A 22,191-nucleotide genomic window follows, 5' to 3' on the forward strand; every position below is an offset into this window, starting at 1 on the left:
ACAGTGTTAATGTCCTACTGCATTGACTCCACACCACTGGCAGTAACGTGGCCACAGCAAAATGGGTCATGGGTCACTCTTTAAAATTGTGTTCATTGTCATTAGTGCTTTTTGAAATAAGTAGACAAATAATCAAGCTTTTGGTTTGTGAAGAAATGTGTTAATGTAACGATCCACACAGTAATGCTATGCAGTTATTTATTTATTTTTTAAATTTACTTTTTATATCACATATTCACCTGCCCAATGTTCACTTTATTTAAAGACCACCATGTATTCCAGAATTCTGCCCTGCAAAGCACCAGGTATGGTGCTTCAGTATGCTTTATTTAAACTCCCAAATGGTGGACTGTATGTTCATATTGATGAAGGAAGCCATTGTTTCAGTTCATATCCATAATAATATAAATATATCAGCATAATGAAGAACACTTTGTAATGAAATTATCTATCAATGATAATTCTAACAGCATCTGCAACCTTTGCCGGAATTTGTTTTACTTGGTAGTCATGGCACTTAAGGCTTGAGGCTGAGGGCCTCATTCTTTGCAGGTGTATAAGATTAGAAAAGCGATGATTTGACAACGTCTGGATTTTAGCCTTTAAAGCTGGTTAAAAAATAAGAATAGCTGAACATTAGCTGGATGACAAAAAAGACGTTGTAAGGGAGTAACCTGTCCTTAGTCTACCCAAACCATATTTAATTTAGATACTGTGAGTAAAAACATCTGTTAGGCAAATGAATCCATGACATATGGCCATTATTTACACATTAGAATAAGAAATTCCCCTAAGTTTTCTGCTGCTCCCATCAGGAGGGACACCGGCTGTCCTGCGCTGATGAGCTGCTCTGCTGCTGCTCCACCACCCAGCCTGTCTTCTCCACCTGAGCCAAGAGACACTGCAGCTGTGACAGCAAAAGTGTCGGCTTGTTTACCAGTGGGGCAACTATAGTTCATGATCCATAAACACTGATGTACAGTTGGGAAATAATAATGCGTCACATTATAGGCTGAGAGAGATTTTCATGACCCTGCAATGTTGCTTCTCAGTTGTCCTCCAACAATATGCGAAAATAAGACGCTGAAAGAGATTTTCATTCTGATGGATATCAGTGGGACCCAAGCACAGGTGGTAGACAGAATCAAGCTGCCCTCCCATGTCCATCACCCTGGCAGCCCTGGTAGTCCTACTGTACAGCCAGGTTGAGGTTGAGATTTACTATTTAATCGTGCCACAAATGAGAGAGGTATCGTCAGTCCAGCATATCATTTCCCAGCTGCAGTACATTCAGTGGTTGCTGGGTGTTAGTTGTGCTTGTGATTGTCTTGTGCTTTGTCTGTATAAAGCCAGCAGTGGAACTGATGCAGCATATTGTGAGTCATAATTGCCCCATCAGTAAACACACTGAGACTTTGACTGTCGTAACTCTCTGGGTTCGTTAGGTAGAGCAGACTAGCTAAGTGGCAGGGCAGTAACAGGGCAGCCCAGTGACAGCCGACAGCCGGTGTCTGGCCTGTCAGCTCTACTTAACAAGCCAAGAAAACTTATGACCATAAAAGTAGGTATGTGTGATCCATGATGACGTGGCTCTGATGGAATGGAAGAAGAAAGTCTTGCGAGATAACACAAAAGACATTGCAAGGGAAAGCAATTGTATTGAGAGGTAATACAAAAGTATTAAGAGGTAATTCAAAAGTAGTCCTAAAACAAATTGTCGATTTATTTGGGGAATATATTTACAAAACATAAAATAAAATAAAAAAATACAAATCTGATATTTCACAAAATAAACAGTCAAGTGAAACACTATATCCCACTATTTTTTAGCAGTGTACTTAATTTCACATTGGTAACAGTATAAAAGTCATAAAAGTCATAAGTGAAGTGTTTGTCATTAAGCGTGTTATAAAAGTTTAATCGAATGCTGCGCATTATTATTACATATTATTGCGAGCTTAACACTTTACTTTTACAAGTATTGGTTCGAGGTTATAAGGTAAACAAATGGTGGAGCAAATGGCCCAGTTGGTTACCATTAAACCACTGCAAAAGATGAAGGTGTAACACAAGGATGACAGTACCAGTTGAAGCTTAAATGAATGAAAACCATGTAAAAAAAACATGAACTATGGCATTTGTTTCAAAGCCTCAGTGGATGACTTGATTCATATGCACTGTAATTTATTGCCTTAGTCTGTTCTTATTGTTGTTGCATTTTGCTTTTCTCAGTACACCAACTGCTGATGAAATTATACTTTAGATTTATTTTCCAAATTCCAACATTTAAACCGCTGCTTTTAGGTGTGTGTTGGATAACCTGGTAAGGCAGGTTGGGTTATTAGCAATTAACCCTCTGGGGTCTGGGGTATAATGGGCCATTTTTGACTTTTTTTTAATTTTATCGTTATATTTCACCATAAAAAATGTTGATCTTGCCTTGTTTGGTGTCATTATGTGAAAACCACAAATATGTTTAACAAACCAATTTTGTTACTTATCATGCAAACATAAATTGTTGTTTGCTAAATTTGTGCATACATTTTTGAAATTTACAAAGTTTTATATAACTAACGCAGTTTTATGTAACTAATGCAGGCAATGCCTCAGGGTCAGGGCTCCCGCAGCTTCTTCCTGCCTGCTCCACATTCAGCAGTGTCATTGTTTTGACTCATTAACCAAAAAAAAACGACGACACTACACACTCAACACACTACACCAAACACTACATAACACATTAACTATACACTCCAAACATGCTAAATGTCACAAATCTCTCAACTCTCAAAACTTGCTATCTATGTCGCTATCTCTATCACCGTCACTCTCGCTGTCACTGTTTCGCTGTCATCCCTCCTACAACTTTCCCCTGTTCCTCAGCAACCAAAACACGTGATTTGCCATATAGTTTTGTGATTGGTTGGTGTGGTGCCTTTTTCCCGTAATAGGAAAGGGGGTGTCACAGTTTTTTTTTTGCTTGCAAACACTTCCTTCTTGCGAAAGATAAAAAGCCAGTTTCTATCATCTCTTACTGCATCAAACGCGCAGCAAACATGACGGTAATGTTAACTCTGTTTTTATTTGGCCTATAAACACAATTTAACAATGTGTATGTAGTTTGAAGGCTGCACCAACACATAAGTCGGAACTGGGTTAATACTTACTAATTGTATTTATTAAAAACAATAATAATATTATTAATGTAAATCAATAATTACTGGGCTTCTTCTCCAGCCCTTGGTTTTTCTCATGCTTCTCATGTTCCTTCTTCTGGATGTGACTGTCACCTTGGATAGTCTATCACCACTGCCTTCTTCTGATGTTTGTCCACCAGTCTTTTGGTCTGTATCTAGAAGTGCCACAGGACCTTGGTTTGGTTAGTCACCACCACCTTGAGAGACGTCTCCTATTCTGTCCCCCGGGTTTCCAGCCCATACTCGACACAGATGTTCCTGTACACCATGCCATTTCACTTGGTAACGTCGCTCTATGTATACCCATGCATACAACCTGCTGCTATGCGCTGGTGTGGAAGACCCCAGCTTGATGTCAATCACTGGTATCCATTACCACTCTTTGCGATAATCTGGTTGAGGGAGTCCAGGCCTATGCAAAACTGTAGTGGGGATAGAGCCTCTCCTTGGTATAACCAACACTCGATGGTGGCTTGGCTTTGAGTTGGCCTCTAGATTTGTCTCACACAGTCCAATTGAGTTCTTGATGAAGGCTCTTGGTGTCCTGTTGATGCTATGCCAAGCATTCCAGTATCCATTTGTGCGGCATTAAGTCGCAGGCTTTCTTGTAGTTAATCCAGGCTGTGCACAGATTGATCTGTCTAGATATAAACATCTAGGACAACTGCCCTGTCCATCAGTTGCTTGCATGTCACACGGAATGGGGTTTTATTACCTTTTTTGGATGGTGATCACATGTTGCAGCCGCTCCTTGATCTCTTGTACAGTGCATTATTTGTGTATTCTTGTCTTTTCAAATATATGTCAAGCAGGCTATGATTAAAGTCAGCTGGACTTAATAATGGCTGGTATACTCCGATCTTGAATCCCTTTCTGTTTTTTGCAGAACAATTCACCTACCACGAGAGCTGAATGTAGTTACTGTCACTGCTGTCTACATCACTCCAGATGCTATCCATAGCACTGTTATTAGCCTTATAGTCAGCATTGTATACAAACAGCAGTATGCCTACCCTGATGGTGTACACATCAAAGCAGGTGACTTAAACCAAGCATGTTTTAAAAACAGTATCTCGCCCTCACCTTGGCTAGTCTCACCACCTCTCACCTTTCCTGCATACACTCCCCTCAGGAGAACAATAAAGCCAAGTACCATAACCATTAAAACTTGGCCCAAGGGTGCCTCATCTCAGCCACAGGGCTGCTTTGAACAAACTGAATGGGATTTATTAGATGAAGGACATCCAGAAAAATACACAGAGACATTGTGTATTATATTTTACATCAAATCTGTGTGGAAAACATCACCATTGAAAAACACATTTGGAGGGTTCCCAACCAAGTCATGTCCAGACTCTCCTTAGAAAACGAAACACCACCTTCATGTTAGGTGACAGTGCATACTACAGCACTGCTAGAGCTAACCTGAAAAGACACATCAAGGAGGCTAAGGAGGCCTACAAGCAGGGGATCAAGGATATCTTGACACACAACAGCCCAAGGAGGGTATGGCAAGGAATACAGCATATATAAAACTTCAGAAGTTGTACAAACAGAACTGGAAATGCTGATGCCTCTCTGGCTGAGGAGCTGTACTGTTTCTTTGCCAGATTTGAGACTAACAAGCCTGCCACAGTGATGCTGCCCCTACCCACCACCAACACACAAACTCTCTCTGCAGGAACAGGACGTGTTGTGTGTGCTGCAAGCAGTTAATCTAAGAAAGGCTGCTGGACCTGATGGTGTATGGAGCTAGGTACTCCAAGTGTGTAATGAACAGCTTGCTGGGGTCTTCATGAAGATCTTCAACATCTCCCTGTCACTTGGCCCAAGGGTGCCCTAATAATGCCCCTTTTAAACTCCACCACCATCTTCCACATACTGAAAAAGTTCTCTGAGAACTTAAACAACTACAGACCAGTTTCACTAACACTATTGATCATGAAGTGCTTTGAGTAACTGGTGCTGCATTATATAAGAACCAGGCTACCACCCTCCTTTGATCCACTTCAGTTTGCCTACAGAGCCAACAGATTGACTGAGGATGCCATCACCATTGGAAGTCACACAGAATTGGAACGCCGTTAGAGCTATGTTAGGATGCTATTCATAGATTTCAGCTCAGCCTTCAAGCAGGAGTTAGTGTGAGTAACTCAGCTGTGGGTTAGGAGTAGAAGGCACACAACAAAGTGGCGTAACGTAGATGGAGAAGCGAGGCATGGAGGTCCACTTGTGAGTTTGACTGTGAGGAGGTGCTGCAGCTGGAAGGCAGGTGGAGTGGAGTGCTGATCAGAGTGGTGGTCACTGGTGGAGAGAAAGAGAAGCTAATTACAGCTCAGGCGAAAACTAGAGACAAGAAAATACTGGTAGCGAGTAGAGTGGAGATCAGGTTACTTGAGCAAGTGCTGATTAGCCCAAATACATTGCAGGTGTCCGAGTGCAAACAGCAGCTGCTCCAGCACAGAGGAAACTCCGGCCAGCCTCCCGCAGCACCTCTGAAACACAAAGTACAAAACAAAACAACCACAAAAACCCATAACCAGTCCGAAATATGACAGCTTTGCTTGATTGTCCAGCCAACTCTCCTGCCCTGAACCCAACTGATAATCTATGGGATATTGTCAAGAGGAAGATGAGAGACACCAGGCCCAACAATACAGATGAACTGAAGGTGTCATGATTCTGTGTACTGTTGTTTTGGGTTTGATATTATGCCCTCATGTGTCACGTCTTGCTTTTCAGTTCCTCCTGTGTGTTTTTCCCTCCCAGTGATTTTCCATTCCGTCCCTCACCTGTCCTTTCCCTCCTCATTCCACCTGTTCCTGATCCCCTTGTTAGGGTGTCTGTGTATATAGTCTAGTGTTCTCTCGCATGTCATTGTCAGTTCGCTCCATCATCCTCTGTGTCCGTCTTCCTCCATGTTTCCCAGTGATGTCACCCTGCATTCTCCACCAGTATGTTCTCCAGCGTCTCCTTGTGTCTGTCTGTGGTATGTTTCTGGTTTTTGTTCCTTGTGGTTTTCATTGATTTGTCCTTTTGGTTTTCATTTCATCTCAGCACGTTTAGTTATTACTTTGTCTTTTCTCCTTTTTTTTATTATTATTATTCATTCAGCTTTGTTTTATAAGGCTCGCTTTTTGTTGACCTAATTCCTTCTTTCCATGTGTCTGCATTTGGGAAAAATATGTTTTCCATGACAATTTCTTAAGAGGCACCTGCATATCATGGCAGTTTTAAATTATACTTATTTTAAGGGTTAGGGTTAGGGTGCTTTCTCACAAATATCATTTAAGTTTAGTTAACTAATGAATTTATCATAGGTCTTCTGAAAATGTGACTTAAGGCAGGAAGACATCAGCCCAACCATTGGACATCTGAAGCGTTTGGGGAGACTTGGACGAGGTCGAGAACAAATATGTGTTCAAATATGGTGTGTTCAGCTGCGTTGGAAGCTTTCAGAGCCGTGTGGATGTTGTTGCTCCGATTCAACATGCAAAGTCTGAGGAGGTGGGCTGTCAGCCGTCTGAGCCATTGGATTCTCTGATTGGCAGTGTGCTAACGAATCAGCACAGTGTGTGGGAAGGGTGGGATACTGTGTGCACTTTGTTTTTCTACGCACTCTGTTCCGTCATTCCCTGTTTTCATGTTTTGGAGCACTGGCACGAGACTAGCTGTTATGTCCAGTCAGGACGAATTAATCTGTGTCTGTTTGGTAATGCCTGGCTGCATGTTTAGTATGCAGCTGTTTTTGTTTGAAATAGTTAAGTTTTGTTTTGATTGTGAGTTGTGTGCATAAACCTCTTGTCCAGTGTCTTTTTTGTACACTAGCACCACCCACTTATTGCTGCTGTGGAGCTGGCAGTATTTCGAAGCGGTGTGTTCTATGCAACTTTTCTGCCGAACGGGTCAGAGGCAACAGAGGGGTCGGATAAAGGCAGTTGGATGTTGGTTTGAGTCTGGGCGATGTGTGGGGGCCTTAAGTCTGCTGGGTCTAAAATATACGGATAACTTATCAAATGGCCAATTACAGTGATGTAGAAAGTTGTGTCAATTTGGTTTGTAGCATGGTCTCTTAACTTTGTGATTATGGTTGATAACAGGTGATGACTTTTCTATGCCCATTCTAAGATGGCTTGTTTGATATGCCCATTACACTCAACCACAAACACAGTGTCTACAGTGTACCGGACCCGGTGCCGCTGCTGATCACATGGGCAAAGAAAAATCCTTTTGGAGGAAAACTCTGTGGTCATATAAAACTAAATTGTAGTTGTTTGGCCACAATATGTTTTAGATGAGAGGGTGAAGCCCTCAACCACCAAAAGAATACCACACCTACTATCAAGCATGGTGGAGTATTATGCTGTGGGGCTGTTTTGCAGCTAGTGGATTTGGTGTTTCAACAGGACAGTGATCATTAATACACATTAACAGTGGTCAAGGAATGAATAAATCAGGCTACAATTGAGGTTTTAGAATTGCCTTCCTAAAGTTCTCTCTTGAACCCCATCAAGAACATGTGGAATGTGCTGAAGAAACAAGTTTGTGCCAGGAAGCCAACAAATGTAGTTGAACTTCACTAATTCTGTTACGAGGAGTGGTTAAAATTTCAGCCAGAGGTCTACCAGAAGGTTGCAGATGGCTATCACAAGCAACCTATTGGGGTAAATATTGGTCAAGGGACATTTAACCAAATATTAGTATTACTGTATGTAGGTTTCTGACATTTTCAGAAGAATTAATTATTAATTATTTATTATTATTAATGATTAATTATTGAACCAATCCCCATGAATGTGCCCTGCAGCTGCTCCACCACCCAGCCTCTCTGCTCTACCTAACAAGCCCAGAGACACAGCATCAATGACAGGCAGTTCTGACGGTATGTTTACCCTTGGGGCAACTATAGCTGTCTACAGTCCACTATAACAGCTCCTCTGGGCTTGTTAGGTAAAGCAGACAGGCCTTGTGGCGAAGCAGCATTAGGGCAGTATAGATACTGATGGGGAAGGTATGTTTACTTGAAAAACTACAGCTTATAAATCATGGAAAACAGACATTTCTAGAGTCAAGCAAGCAGAGTGCAACCAACAAAGCCAACCAGTGTTGGGTAGGACTTGCAAGAACATAAGTGGGATCCATAATAACCTACTACAAACTACTTTACATCACTGTATTATCAATGTCCATTTCTGTTTTTTCTAAATATCTCATTAAACAATATAGCAGCCTTTCCATCACTGTACAAACTCAAATACTCCAATATCATGACACATTCTCTCAGTCCATATTTGCCAATGATGCCACAAACAATATATATATATATATATATATATATATATATATATATATATATATATATATATATATATATATATATATATATATATATATATATATATATATATATATGTCAGCATCATTGTTCATCAAAAATCTCACAAGATGAAAACAGAGTTGCTGAATATCTAAAACTTTGTTAGAGAGTACAAAAGGCTAAAATGCAAAGACAAAAAAAAAAAAGACAAAAAAAACTTTAAAGAAACTGTTTAAAGGAATACCTCTGTGTGTGTACAGGTGTGTTGTGATGTGGTCATTAACTGGCATGATTGTGTCAAGTAACAAAGACACAAATGTATGTTTAAAAAAGCTGAAAATATGCATAGCAGCTCACTATATTTTCCTAGAAAGTGATGGAAATTCTAAATTAGTTTGACTTTAAAACTTTTTAAAGGTTTTGCCACATAATCAAGACCAACAACCTTTATGTGGATATGTTTTTTTTGTTTTTTTATGAGAAATGGTTGATATAAATGTACTGTATAATGAAAACATGAATGGTCACCCGTTTTCCAGAAATGTTGATGTAAGCCTTTAAAAAATCCATATCAGTCGAATCCTCCCACACACACACGAGCTCAGACACAGTCCCGCCTCAGGTTGGCCCTTGCTTGTTTGTGATAAATGCAGCATTTGTGTCCAGGGTGTAGGCTTATTTCTGCTCAGTTGCCTGCTCTGGCAAAGCTAAGCCCTGTGTTGCTGATAATGACAGCTGTGAAAGGAGTGGGGGACTGAATGAAAACCAGTGGGGGTGGTGAGTAGCTGTGGATCTAGTCACTCTTCCCTGCCAGGCCAGTATTTACCATCCGTCTGTGTCCTGCAGTGTCACACAGGGGTGCACAATGCTCTAACTCACTTCTACTCTGTTTACACGTGTAAGGGCCTATTTTTCTCAATAAGCCAGAACACTCCCCATTCAAAAGTGCCATTTCATGTGCAAGGAAAATCCATCACCTCGCGAACATTTATGTTTGCTACAAAATTGCTTTCTAAAACCTATATTTGCTTTAAGAAAATGTGTTTTATCCAAGTAGGAGTCAACAGGAGAAATACTGGATGCTAAACTGTAAAAATGTTGATGAAAGGGTATTGATTACTTATCTTATGTGATGGATATGTGTCAAACTACACTGCCTGTAATGGTTTATTTTTTTTTTAGATATTCTAGATGAGATTCAAAGATTCAGTATTCATTAAATTGTCATCATTCAACACAAGATGTATTTTGAAGATTGTAATTTCTTACACATACACAAAAACTACACAGACCGATGAATAAATAGATATAGCTCACTAATTTAAACTATTTACGGTGACATGTTGAGGTTAGATTGCAGAGTTTTACAGCCTGAGCAAAGGAGCTGCTCTGTAGCCTGGTGGTACGGTAGCAGACAGATATACCTTTTGCAGATAGATATTACATGTAATATGTAGTTATTCAGTTGCTGTATTACTGCCTGATTATTGTCTGTTACTGTAAACAAAAAAACATTATCATTACAGAAAAAAAAAGATAAAGGATGTTAACAAGAAAGATAAATACATGTACTTTAACTAAAACAAAGGCTTTCAAACACATCATTAACAATACAAGTCAAAATCAGAGAATTAAAAACCTCTGTCACTGTGTCCTGATGCCCCCGGTAACGATGTGACAGTTGTCAAAAGAGTTAAGCACTCTACTCACTGGCCATGTACCATCAGCAAGTAAAAGGACATTATACCTAGTTCTAACAAGTGATTAAGAAATGTGTAAGAGCTCTGCATTTAGTGTATTGTATTAACAACTGAGTATGTAATGATTGTTGCCATGATTACAATGCAGTTACAAAGAACTTCTAATGAAGTTATGAAAATGAGAAACTGTAACAAAATAGATTGAAGAGATTGATCGGACAAGTAATATACAAGCTGAACTGGGGTAAAGGTCAAGATGTCACAATGAGTTTGCAAAGAAAACGAGGAACAACAGATGACCAGTGCGTCATTGTCGAAGTGGCTGCACAGCCTTGGGAAGTAGGCAAAATCTCAAACTTAAGAAATAGATGGCCAGCTAAGAGAGTATAACAAACGAAGAAACAGAGGACACAATGTTCTTCCTCCGCTCTCCTACCTTGAATTATATCCTACAAGACAGAGTATGTGAGCAGCCCATCATTGCAGAAAGGACTTCAAAAGATTTGCAGTTGGATCCAAGGATCCAAGCTCAAGGAGGATTAACCTTTTTTACCAACCAACTGTGGATTATAATTTGGAAATTGGAGTTCTTTTTTTCACACTGCTGGCATGAAGTTTGGACTTTGAGGAAATTTTGGGACCTCAGGCGGGTTTGTGAATAACTGCAAAGACTTGGACTTTGAGCTGGGAGGGGAAGGCATACTGGAAGGCTTGACCCTCTCAATCTCTACTACACCTAAGTATTTTGACCAGCCTCGGCTCTTTTAGTTTAATCTTTATTTTATACTTAATTTATCGATAGGTATTCTTGATAGTGATTGATAGCAATTGAGATAAGTTTGAGCCGTATGCTTGTAATTAACCTTCAACTGTAGTTAAAGTAGAAGTTGTGGACACAGATTTTATGTCTCATTGATGGAAGTAAAATGTAAGTGATCAATGTGCAGCATATCTGAAAGGTTGTTTAAGGTTACTGTAGCCTAACAAACTGACTCACTTAGGGTTTACCAAAAGCCCATAAAATACAAACCAGCAAAGCTGTTGTTAACAGGTGTGGCTCGCAACCAGCTTAAGCAGTCCCTTTTTAAATTTCATTTTAAAGTAAGATTTGGTTGACCTCAGAAAAGATATCAGTTTTAAGAAATATTGTCCATGTAAACACAGCTCTTGTGGGGATAACACATTCATTCACAGCATCACGTTTGTGTGAGCTGACTTTCTACCTGATGTAGACTGTGTTTCATACTTATTTTGCCCCTTCCCTCATGTTTATTTAAAAAATATATGCCACATCATAGCCTGATGAATCTTTCATTTTGAGCATGTGACAATCTCCGTCTGTTTTTTCACTTCACTAAAACCAGACAAACCAAGCACATGGATTCAAGTCTTCATAAACTGCAAATAGTATTTACTTTACATTTGCCTTCTACTCTCAATAATAATGGTATCTTGCATATCTTACTGTCTTTGATCAATTTTATTTGTATAACAGGTTAGTTTAACTCACAGTGCTTTCAGTCAATTGAGATGAATGTACATAAAAATAAAGACACTAAAAGTGAAATAAGAAAAACAATAAGTTGAGGCCAGCAGAGAGACCCCTTAGGACCCCAGAGGGAGATTAATTTATTTACTTTGAAAGTAAACACAACACATGGGCCACCAGACAACTGTCATATATTCATCTTCACTAACTATAGATGACGGTGTTGCAACTGTGTACTGGCACACCCCCAAACACATCAGGAGAACTTCATATTAGATCAGCTTGCTCTGCTGGACTCAGAGATTATGTCAGTAATTCATGTTCTGACATAGAATATATTTTCACACTGCATAGTCTGACCCAAAGGCTAACAGCTTCCTTAGCCCAGGGCTAAGTGCACTGTGTATTTATTTGAACCTTATGCTTATAAAGAGTCATGGTTGGCTGAACTTGACTCATGAACTTCTGTGAACTCTCTTTTATATGTTGTTGTGCATTTTATGCAGAGTATTTTTATACTGTGGACTTGGTAGTAGCCAGGGCTTTGTGTAATTTGTGCATTTCTTTTCCTGTCGAGAATATCTTCTCTGACCTCATTCTGATCACCCTTTTACACTGCCCAAAATTGCATATGTTTAAGGCTGAGTAATAAAATGTGTTTTTTTATTTATTTATTTATTTATTTATTTTTATCTGAGCTGTTGCGTCCCTACCACTTTTCAACACACACTGTGTAGCTACGTATTCAAAAGGACATGCCTTATGCAGATTCCACTTCTTACACTAACGTCTCATATTATGCTAATTTTCACTAGAAAAATGTTTATATGCTTTGATGTAAAAAAAAAATGCTTTATTTTCTAAAATGATACGTTGCTGCAGCACCTCTATTCACCCTCACTTTGTTTGAGTGGCTGTCTCTTTAATGTCCCCTCGTAACAGGACCTGTCCACTATGTTTCCACATCAGCTCTGCTGACTTCTTTGAAACCACGGCCATGATTGGCAGAGGACAGTGAGTGTATGGTTGTGGCATCTCAACTTTACAGGCAGGCCACATTGGCTGCTTGTGTAGTGTGTTGTGTGGCGGCTGTGTTGCTGATCTGCTGCTGCTTACTGGCATGTTTGTGTTCACACAGGCAGGGCTGCTGCCGCAGCGTGGCAGCTGTCTGCTCTTTCTGTTTATCTTTGATAATTGTCAATAAATATGATGACGCAATTCACCTTCACCCCAGTTGAAAGAGTGAGAAAGCAAGAGAGGGAAAAAGAGGGAGGGCCTTTACCTGTTGTGAGTATTCTCCTCATGTCTATGACATATTCTACTGATACAGACATTAGAACTGTAGTAAAACACTGGCATGATGTCGATATGACTGTCTGCAGGGTGGTTTTAGGTCTATTTTTGCAGAGAACTGTGCGCGTGTCCTGGTAAAAATAGGTGAGACTCCAAATCTCTAGATGACGCACTGCTGCAGCCTCGCTTGACGAGTGCGTGGGAAGCCCAACTCTTGCTGCCAGTGTGGCTGCTCCAGCATGGACACTGAAATTAAAAGCAAGAGGTAACGCCACACACACTCTGCTAATTCAGGCAGTGTGTCCAGTCTGTTACGGAAGTCCTGATGGCTTATTTAAAAGCACAGTTTCTGAATATGAGCTGTGTGCATGGATGCAGAGTATGTTTTTTTTTTCATTCAGCACTTATACCTACTTTATAATAACAACAACAAAAAAAGGAAATCTAACTTTCTACAGTTATCATTAGTAGTAGTAGTATTCCACAACTGGCACCGCAAAATGACCAGATGGTGAACACATCATCCGTTAAAACTATGACAAAAATGTTTCAACAGAGGGTTGGGATTCAGAGGACAGGGCAACCTCTGATGACATCACCAGGGATGATGCCATAATGTGAATGAGCAATGGCAGAGCAGTATACACATTATGTTTTATTTTTATTTTTTATGTTTCAGCAGCGCTCTTATGACCTCAATTTTCACTCGTATGAGCAGCTAATTGAGCAACCTGGGGGATTTATAATTCTGCAGAGTGGTGAAGGGTAAGGTTATCCTAACGTGTGTGTGTGTGTGTGTATCTGTGCAGACATGAATGTGCATCTGTTAGTGTGCATCTTGTATGCAGATAGAGGCGGTGTGTGTCCACACTTCAGAGGAACGTGAGGCCCAGTCACTTGGCTTGAAATCAAGCAGTGAAGATTGTTTATGGTCTGCCAAAAGTAATTAATCTCCCTTCTCTATGAAAATGTATCGGATTAAACCTTCTCGTGGCCCAGTGAATCTGTCTCGCTGTTATGTGGGAACACTGAATCTCTTGCTGCTCCTCTGTCCCGCCTCTTACCCATAATGCCAGACCTACTGGCTTCAGCACAACAATGGACTGCACAATGACTCTGGAGTGTAATCACATTCTCCTGCTTGTCTGAATGCTTGTCTTTCACAGTGCTATGGCCCACTTTACCACTGTCATATTCTGACCTTTGATGGAGAGCCTGAAGTGCACAGTGCGATATGTTGATTAGTTATATATCTGTGTCTCTGGCTTCAGGTGAAACACATGTCCACATTATGATTTGACCTTTTCAGCAGTATTCAGATGAGTGCTGTGTGTCTCTCATCTACGCCTCTTATCATGTAAGTCGGTTATGGGTTAACATCCTAAAGAGGCTGACACACACCCGCACACAGAGTACATAACAGCGCCCTCTTAGTAATACAAATGTATTTAAGATGACTGTTAAATCATTGCTAATATATTTGACATGTCTGATTCTGACTGAGTAATGCTCAAAACATTAGCATTGCTATAAAGCTCGGGCCCCTGCAGCACCATTGCACTGTGTCCACAGAGGAGGCATAGCGTGAGCAGCATGCTAGCAGAGCAGCAGCATTGTCAGGCCTCCATCTGTCTCTACATGCTTTGCTCATTTACAGCACTTAGTATAAGTCACCCACATGTTGGAAATGTTCAGAGCCAAACCATAATCTCTGAAGTGTAAATCGGAAGGCAACAAAGTTGAAGTGTGAACATTTAATTCAAATGGCATTAATGTAAATAAGCTTCTGGACTGCCTGTGTAGTCATCTGTACTGATCAAAATCTGTTTGGCGAGACACATGTGAGAAGGATAATTCAATAAAAGGTAACTTAAAAGCTTTCTGCTTAGACACGCCATTGATGTCTGTGATGTTCATTACATCACAGCAAAATGATGATTTGTCGTAGAGGCTAGGTGTAGAGCTTAAAAGTTTTCTGTAAAGCTCAACATTTTTGGGAAACATGTAGCCTATGTACGAACATGACGTCACTCCTGTAACATAAGGGACTTATGTATACATTAACTTATATAATTTCAAATCAAATCACTCTTTGTTTCTTGTCACAAACAAACCCTACAATAGTTTTGTTTACATCATCAATATTTGTTGAAATGATGTGGAAAAAACATTTTTCTGAGATCAACCAAAGGAAAGTCCTGTGTATGACCCACCCGACGATTTCAACCCCAGGTTCAGACTTTTCTCACTCTTTATACTACTGCACTAGAGGTAGGCTTTATGAGTCCTCGCCGTCATCTTGTTAGTCAGCTCTATTAACTCTCACCATGTTTAAGTTAAATGTGACTCAAGTTTGTAATGCAACTCTGCCTCTGGCCCCACTGCTGCACAGCGTAGACTCCTCCAGCACTGTCATTGTTGTATCCATTGTCAGATTATTGGTTTTTAATTAAATCCAACATGATGGTGGTGACCAAGTAATGAAATCCGTGTTAGACTGACAACAGTGTAACACCAGGAACACATACTACTAGGCTAACCTAGTTCTAGGTTTGAATAGTCTTCATGAAGGACCTGAGCTGACTTTACTTCTCAGGGCTCAGGTCCTTTACTGTCTGCAACCAGATGCTCCCGATGTTTTATCAGTCTGTTGTGGCGAGCACCATCTTCTTCACTGTGGTGTCCTGAGGTGCAGGCATCAAAGCAAAGGATGCAAACAGACTGAATAAACTCATAAAGAGGGCTGGGTCTGTTGTTGGCTCTAAGCTTGTCACCCTGGAGGAGGTGGTGGAGGACAGGATGCTGCTGGCAAAACTGCTGGCAATCATGGACAGTGTTTATCTTCCCCTCCACAAAACTCTGGACAAGCTAAAGAGCAGCTTCAGTAGCAAACTCATTCAACCCTGCTGCCTAAAGGAACGGCACAGGAAATTATTCACACATGGTGCCATCAGACTTTACAACGCTCATTCCAAAAAAACACACATAACTTTTGTGCTTTAGGTTATTATCTGGACATAAACCTGCACCTTATTATCTTGCACATTATGTTCCACTTACCTCAGCATTTTATTTTAATTATCTCAGTATTTTATTTTATTTCATAACTACATGTTGTTTTTACATATGTGTTTATAGTACTTTATTGTTTCTTATTGTACCTGCTGCTATGATGAGTGTGCCAGGATTCTGGCAAGAATTAAAATATAAATGTTTTTCAATTGTAAGTTCAGTACAAGGTTAATTATTCGATGGTAAGGAAAAAAAGATGTGTGTACTACAAATTAACAATGCAGTACATTCTTTATTGTAGATCTGGTCATTTTCTATAGCAATCCTCTTCTCCTCTTCTTCGTTAAAACAACCCTACCTACTTGTAAATTGGCTCTCCTTTTGGCTATGATTTGGTTTCCATCAACTCCTGACAAAAATGTCTTGCTCTTTCTGATTTATATTCCACTAAAGAAAATGTGCTGTAAAATCAAAACATTGAGTTAAAAGAGGCTAATAAACTAAGCAATCAATAAAGTTGTCTATTAATCATCTGTTATTTTGGCACCATGCAGGTTCAACAGAAAAAAAAAAAAAAATAATAATATTGCATAATACATCTCTGCAACAGTACTAATACATAGTATAGGCTTGCGCATAGGATTGTCTGTAAGTCACAAAGATGACAGCTAGAAATTCAAGTTTTTCCCAAATTTGTGCTTCAGAATGTCCCTTTAGAAATCGACAGGTGATGTCATAGATTTTATGTAAAAGGGGTGTTTTAAATGCAATGATTCATATGATGTGGATTCCTGTTAGGTGGAACTCACTAAGACTAGAAGATCAAAGCTGAAATAAACTGTGTTTTTTGTTGGTTTCTGGTTATTGTTACTTCCCTAGGTGCCTGCATCTGACAACCAACCAACCATTGGCCAGAATGTCGTACGGGTCTATTGACGGAGGCTCTTTTGGCAGTCGAAACCCATTCGGAGGTCCTACAAGGCAGGGTTACCAGCCAGTTGGTAAGGGAAAATCATGGATTCATTAAATGCATTTATTTATGATTTCATGAAAGTGTTATACATGTAGAATTAAACAACAATAAATAGTCTCAAATCTGTACAGCGTCAAATGTTTGCGAGAGGTACTTAGCTGGATGGAGTGGTGAAACGTACTTCACTCCTCTCTGAGTCTGACAGCACTTCCCTCCCTCATTGCTCTGCTCTAATGTCCGCCCAAAACTGCTCTGTGTTGCCGCAGTTGGTCACCATCCTACTTGGCTTCATCCCACTCTCTTCTCCAATGTCTGCCCGGCACTGCTCAGTGTTGCCGTGGTTGGTTACCGTCCTGCTCGGCTTTGTCTCGGTGTCCGACAGTCTCTTCCACCGCCATACTCTGTCCTGGCTGTGCCACACTGTCTGTTCTGCACACCGTCCACTCTGCCCACCCGCACACCTGTCTTCTCGCTGCATGCCTATACCCACTCTGTCCTCCCAACACTGTGGTGGGAGACAAGTAAAAGGAACCACCTGCCTGCACCAGCCAATCACCATCCTCCTCCCAGAGTGGACAGTGTTCCTACTCTCCTAATTGTCACAGCATATGTGCAGCCACACATCTTAGAAGGATGATGGAACCAATACCCACACACACACACAGCCTGTGACATTCCCCCCAACCAGTGTGTTCTAGTCACTTGAACACGTGTGGGTCAGATGCTCTTCTGTAAGCATAGGGTAACTGTTGTCTATTCACCCAGTCCACAGTACTGCCAGGCATAGTGAGTCCACCAGTTCCAGACAACATATCAGCAGGGATCTGCAGGTGTCAGCCAAACACAAGGAAGGCTGGTGCATACCCCATTGAGCCATGTACAGTGTTATTGTATGCTTGAACTGGCTAAGGGTTAGTACTCCATCCCCCTGTTTTGTTTCACAGTTTCCATGGTGTCAGGGAGTTTCAGGAGAGTCTGACTGAACCTCTCGTAGGCCCAGTTCCCTGTTGGATGATAGGGAGAGATCCAATGTTTGCGACACCCATAGATTTGACACATCAGCCTCAACTCGAAATTAGGGCCTTGGTCTGAGTGAAGCTCTTCGGGACAGCCAAATGGCTGGATAACATGAGTCCATAGAGCCCGGACTGTTGTTGGGGCTGTTTGGTATGGAGTGGGGCCCATGCAAACTTAGCAAACATATTTGTCATGACTAGCATATTTTGGTATCTGTCTGTGGGATGACCTAGCATCAGAAAATCAACAGCTACAATGTGCATAGGTGCTTTGAGTATGATGGGAACTAGAGGTGCTTTACCTTCTGGCCTGGCCTTATGCAATACACAGTGTGGGCAAGCTTGAATCCAAGTGTGTACAGCCTCCTCCATCTGAGCCCAGTAGAAATTCCTCTTTAGCAAGGACAATATCCTCTCCAGCCCTGGATGTCCTGCCTGTTGGTGGTAGGCCTCCCACAGTGATTTGGCTTGGGTAGCAGGGGTGATAATATGCTGTAAAGTCTCAAGAGTCTGTGAATCCTGTACGTTTCTGCAGACAACACAACTTTCCTTTAATTCTAATTGTTTACAATAGTTCAATAGTCTCTTGACAGGCAAAGCCAGTGATTGCCTCTCTGTAGCATTAGGCACGCTACCTTGTTCCAGGTATTCTGTTGCTTTAGAAAGGGTAGGGTCCTAAGTTTGCATCCTCCTCCATCGTTCTGGATCCCCAACCCAGCTGTCAGGCAAGGCCTGTGGAGAAGATGGGGTTTCAACAATACTTACTGGCCTCTCACCAACTTGACAAGTGCCTGTGGAGACAGCAGAGGGCCTTGAGAGAACATCAGCATTAATGTTGTCCTTTCCAGGGCAGTAATTGATGATGTAATTAAAGTTGGCCAATTGTGCAACCCATCTTTGGTCCGCAGCCCCTTGCTTTTCAGTTTGTAGGTGCACCAGGGCGTTGTTATCTGTCAGTACAATACTTTTTACCCCCCACAGATAGTCTTTGAACTTCTCTACTATTGCCCACTTCATAGCGAGAAACTCTAATTTGAATGAACTAGTTAGCATCATCATGTTCAGGTTCAAAGCCATCTTGTTCCTAAGCCAGGACAGCACCTAGCCCACAGTTACTTGCATCAGTGTAGACAATAAATGGATGTGTGTAATCAGCATATGCTAAAATGGAGCTTGGAGAAGCTCTTGCTTAAGCTGCTGAAAAGCCCCTTCATATTGCTCAGTCCACTGAATAAAGTGTGACTGTCACACTCGGCTGCAACCTGTACCAGCTAAGAGTTCATTAAGGGGCTTCACAATCTTAGCAAAGTCTCATATTAAATGCTTACAATACCCCACAAAAACAAGGAATGCACAAACTTGCCTTACAGTGCTGGGGGGCTATCAATCTGCAACAGCAGCCACTTTGTCAGGATCAAGTGAAATTCCCTTGCTGCTAACTGCATTTCCCAAGAACTTCACTTGTTTTTTGGAAGAGTTGATACTTTTCCTGGTGGAGCTTGAACTTGAGATCGTAGCGTCCCAGGGCCTGGAACAGTGACTTCATATGGTCCAAGTGATCTGCAAAACATAATCACACCATCTAGATAAAGCAGGGCAGACTCTGTTAGCTGTTACCCCAGACATCTTTGCATTAACCTTTGAAAGGTGGCAGGTGCACTGCACAGGCTGAACGGCATCCTTTCAAAGTTGAATAAGCCGAATGGTGTTCTGAACACAGTCTTTTTTTATCACTCTCCTCCACTTCAACCTGCTAATAGCCACTGGCTAGGTCTAATGCACTCCACATTCCACCTCTCTGCTTTGTTCAGATTTGTTAAAGAGTCCTCAATGGGAAAGTGTTTTTATGGGTAATGTTAAGTTAAGTTTTGATAATCCACACAAAACCACCATGCCCCACAGTTCAGCCCAGGGGCATTAATAACCCCACCCTCAATCATGCCCTTCAGCAGACTTCATACTTACTTGTAATGAGTAGGGGGCACAGGTCTAAACCTCTCCCGAATGGGCTCAGCCTTTCCTGTTGGGATCCGGTTCTTCACAACATCACTGCATCCATAGTCTTCCTTGTGAGTGGAAAACACATGCCTCCACTTACGGAGTAGTTGGTCCAGCTGTTGCTGCTCTCTCCTCTGTCATCTCCCTTAAGGAGGGGGACACTAGTATTGTCCCCAGGTGGCTCTGGCTGCGTCTGGTCAGCATCGATGAGGCCAACCTCGACCACCCCTGGACTGACCTCCACCAGGGACAGCTCCTTGCCCTCCAAGGTTGACAGCAGCAACAGCCGCTGAAACCTGCTAAGATGAAAAGCATAAGGGTGTACATTCCTTACCCTTAAGGGAATCCGACCCCTCTGCACTGTAACCAGGACCCTAGCCATCTCTGCACTTCCATTTTCCCTTAGGGGCTTCACAAGGCCATAGCATGGTTGTCTTGAGGGGGGAAAGGGGATCTTAATCCACACTAGGGCCTCACTGTGTGCAGCAATGGTTACAGGGTGACAACTAGCTAATCTACCTGTTGCCTGCCTTTTGTCACAAATAGAAGCTGCATAAATGTGTTGGCAGTCCACAAAAATGCTTTGCCACTCTTTACTGAATAGATAATAGCTGATAATAGTGATAATAGCTGATGGCTAATGCATATCGGGCGACCTTTGAGGTCCCACTTGTATCTGGAATTAGGCAGGGCTCTGGGTTTATAAACCCAATCTGGGCCTCTCAAAGCAGAATGAGTATGAGGGATGGGCTGGCTTGGGCCAACAGAGTCTCTCAGTTTATCTACAACAGTCTTTGTCATGGTGGTCTGTTACAGGTTTTGTGGCTGCAGGGGTTTGCTTACTCACCGCCAAGCAACCAGAGGGTGTCCATTGCTGCTCCTGCTCATCCTCCAGTGCTGGCGCCTCTAGTTTTATCTCATCAAAAGCTTTACAAGGTCTTTACTGCCAGAGTTCTTGGCGAAGGGGGCCCTCCTTTAAGCCCATGACAAACTGATCCTTCGGTAGGCTATCCCCTGCTTCCAAGCCTGTTTGATCTTTCTGCTTCAACCTGGAAAACAGCTCATTTTCTGCTCTTTTTGTGTGACACAATGACTGGGAAATGTACCATGTCTCTATACAAAACAAAAAAACAGTTGTGTTTTGTGCCCACGCAAAAGTTTGGATTCTCAAATTAATTTGCTGTGGGTCTACGAAAAATATGCCAATGTGACGAGGGGGTGACTCACAGGTCTAAAAACTTCAAGTTCTACCGAGGAGCACTGTCAATCAGCATGCCAGTCAACGTAAAGTAAAAATACAATTTATTAGTAAATAAAACAATGAATAAGAATATGTTAAGAGTACAGTCCAAAGATCAGTGGGGGCAGCCTCTCTTCTAGTGCATGGAGCAGGCAACAGCACAGCCATGACTTAACAAGCTGACTGCCTGAATATGTCCCCCAGAAGCGCAAGATCAATTCCAAAATACTACAGTATCAAAGCAATAAACCACACAGCTCGTAAAAATAAACTGAAGAAACACACAAACAGCATTTGACCCAGTCGTAAGGTGCATTTCAACTAGCTGACTATATTCCTGTAAGAAAAGGAACTGGCATCTGTACAGCATCAAATGTTTGAGAAAGGTACTTAGCTGGACGGAGAGATGAAGCATACTTCACCCCTCCGTGAGTCTGACAGCACCTCCGTCCCTCATCTCTCTCTGCTCCAACGTTGCGGCGGTTGGTTACCATCCCTCTCGGCTTTGTCTTGACGTCCAACAGTCTTCTCCTCTGCCTTACTCCATCCTAGCTCCGCCACGCTGTCTGTCCTGCATGCCGTCTACTCTGCCCACCCACACACTGCACGCCCTGCACTCACTCTGTCCTCCTGACACTGTGAGACACTCTGAGACAAGTAAAAGGAAGCACCTGCCTGCACCAACCAATCACCACCCTCCTCCCAGAGTGGACAGGTGTTCCTACTCTCCTAATTGTCACCGCATATGTGTGGCCACACATCTTAGAAGGATGGAACCAGTACCTGCATACACACACACTCACAAACACACACACACACACACCCTGTGACACCAAGATCTGATCGGTCAAAACCCTACCTATGACAATTTACAGTCTGAATGTTATGTAGCCAAATACAGTGATATGCCTAAAACCCATAAATTTGTGTATGAACATCTGAACAAATGTTATTAAATG

General features: G+C 41.7%; 1 protein-coding gene across 5 annotated transcripts in view; it reads left to right on the forward strand.

Annotated features, from left to right (window-relative positions):
* tsnare1 (T-SNARE Domain Containing 1) overlaps nt 1–22,191 on the forward strand; it is a 190,938-nt gene that overhangs the window by 32,793 nt on the left and 135,954 nt on the right. For 2 of the 5 annotated variants that reach the window (XM_037075980.1, XM_037075979.1), the window contains exon 2: nt 16,885–17,006. In XM_037075980.1, the coding sequence (XP_036931875.1) occupies nt 16,922–17,006 (85 nt within the window). In that variant the 5' untranslated portion in view covers nt 16,885–16,921. Of the gene's footprint in view, nt 1–6,066; nt 6,184–16,884; nt 17,007–22,191 lie in introns of those variants that run through there. The other 3 variants (XM_037075981.1, XM_037075977.1, XM_037075978.1) reach the window with 3 other exon arrangements.

This window comes from Acanthopagrus latus, chromosome 17 (genome assembly GCF_904848185.1).
Source record: "Acanthopagrus latus isolate v.2019 chromosome 17, fAcaLat1.1, whole genome shotgun sequence".
Classification (NCBI taxonomy): domain Eukaryota; kingdom Metazoa; phylum Chordata; class Actinopteri; order Spariformes; family Sparidae; genus Acanthopagrus; species Acanthopagrus latus.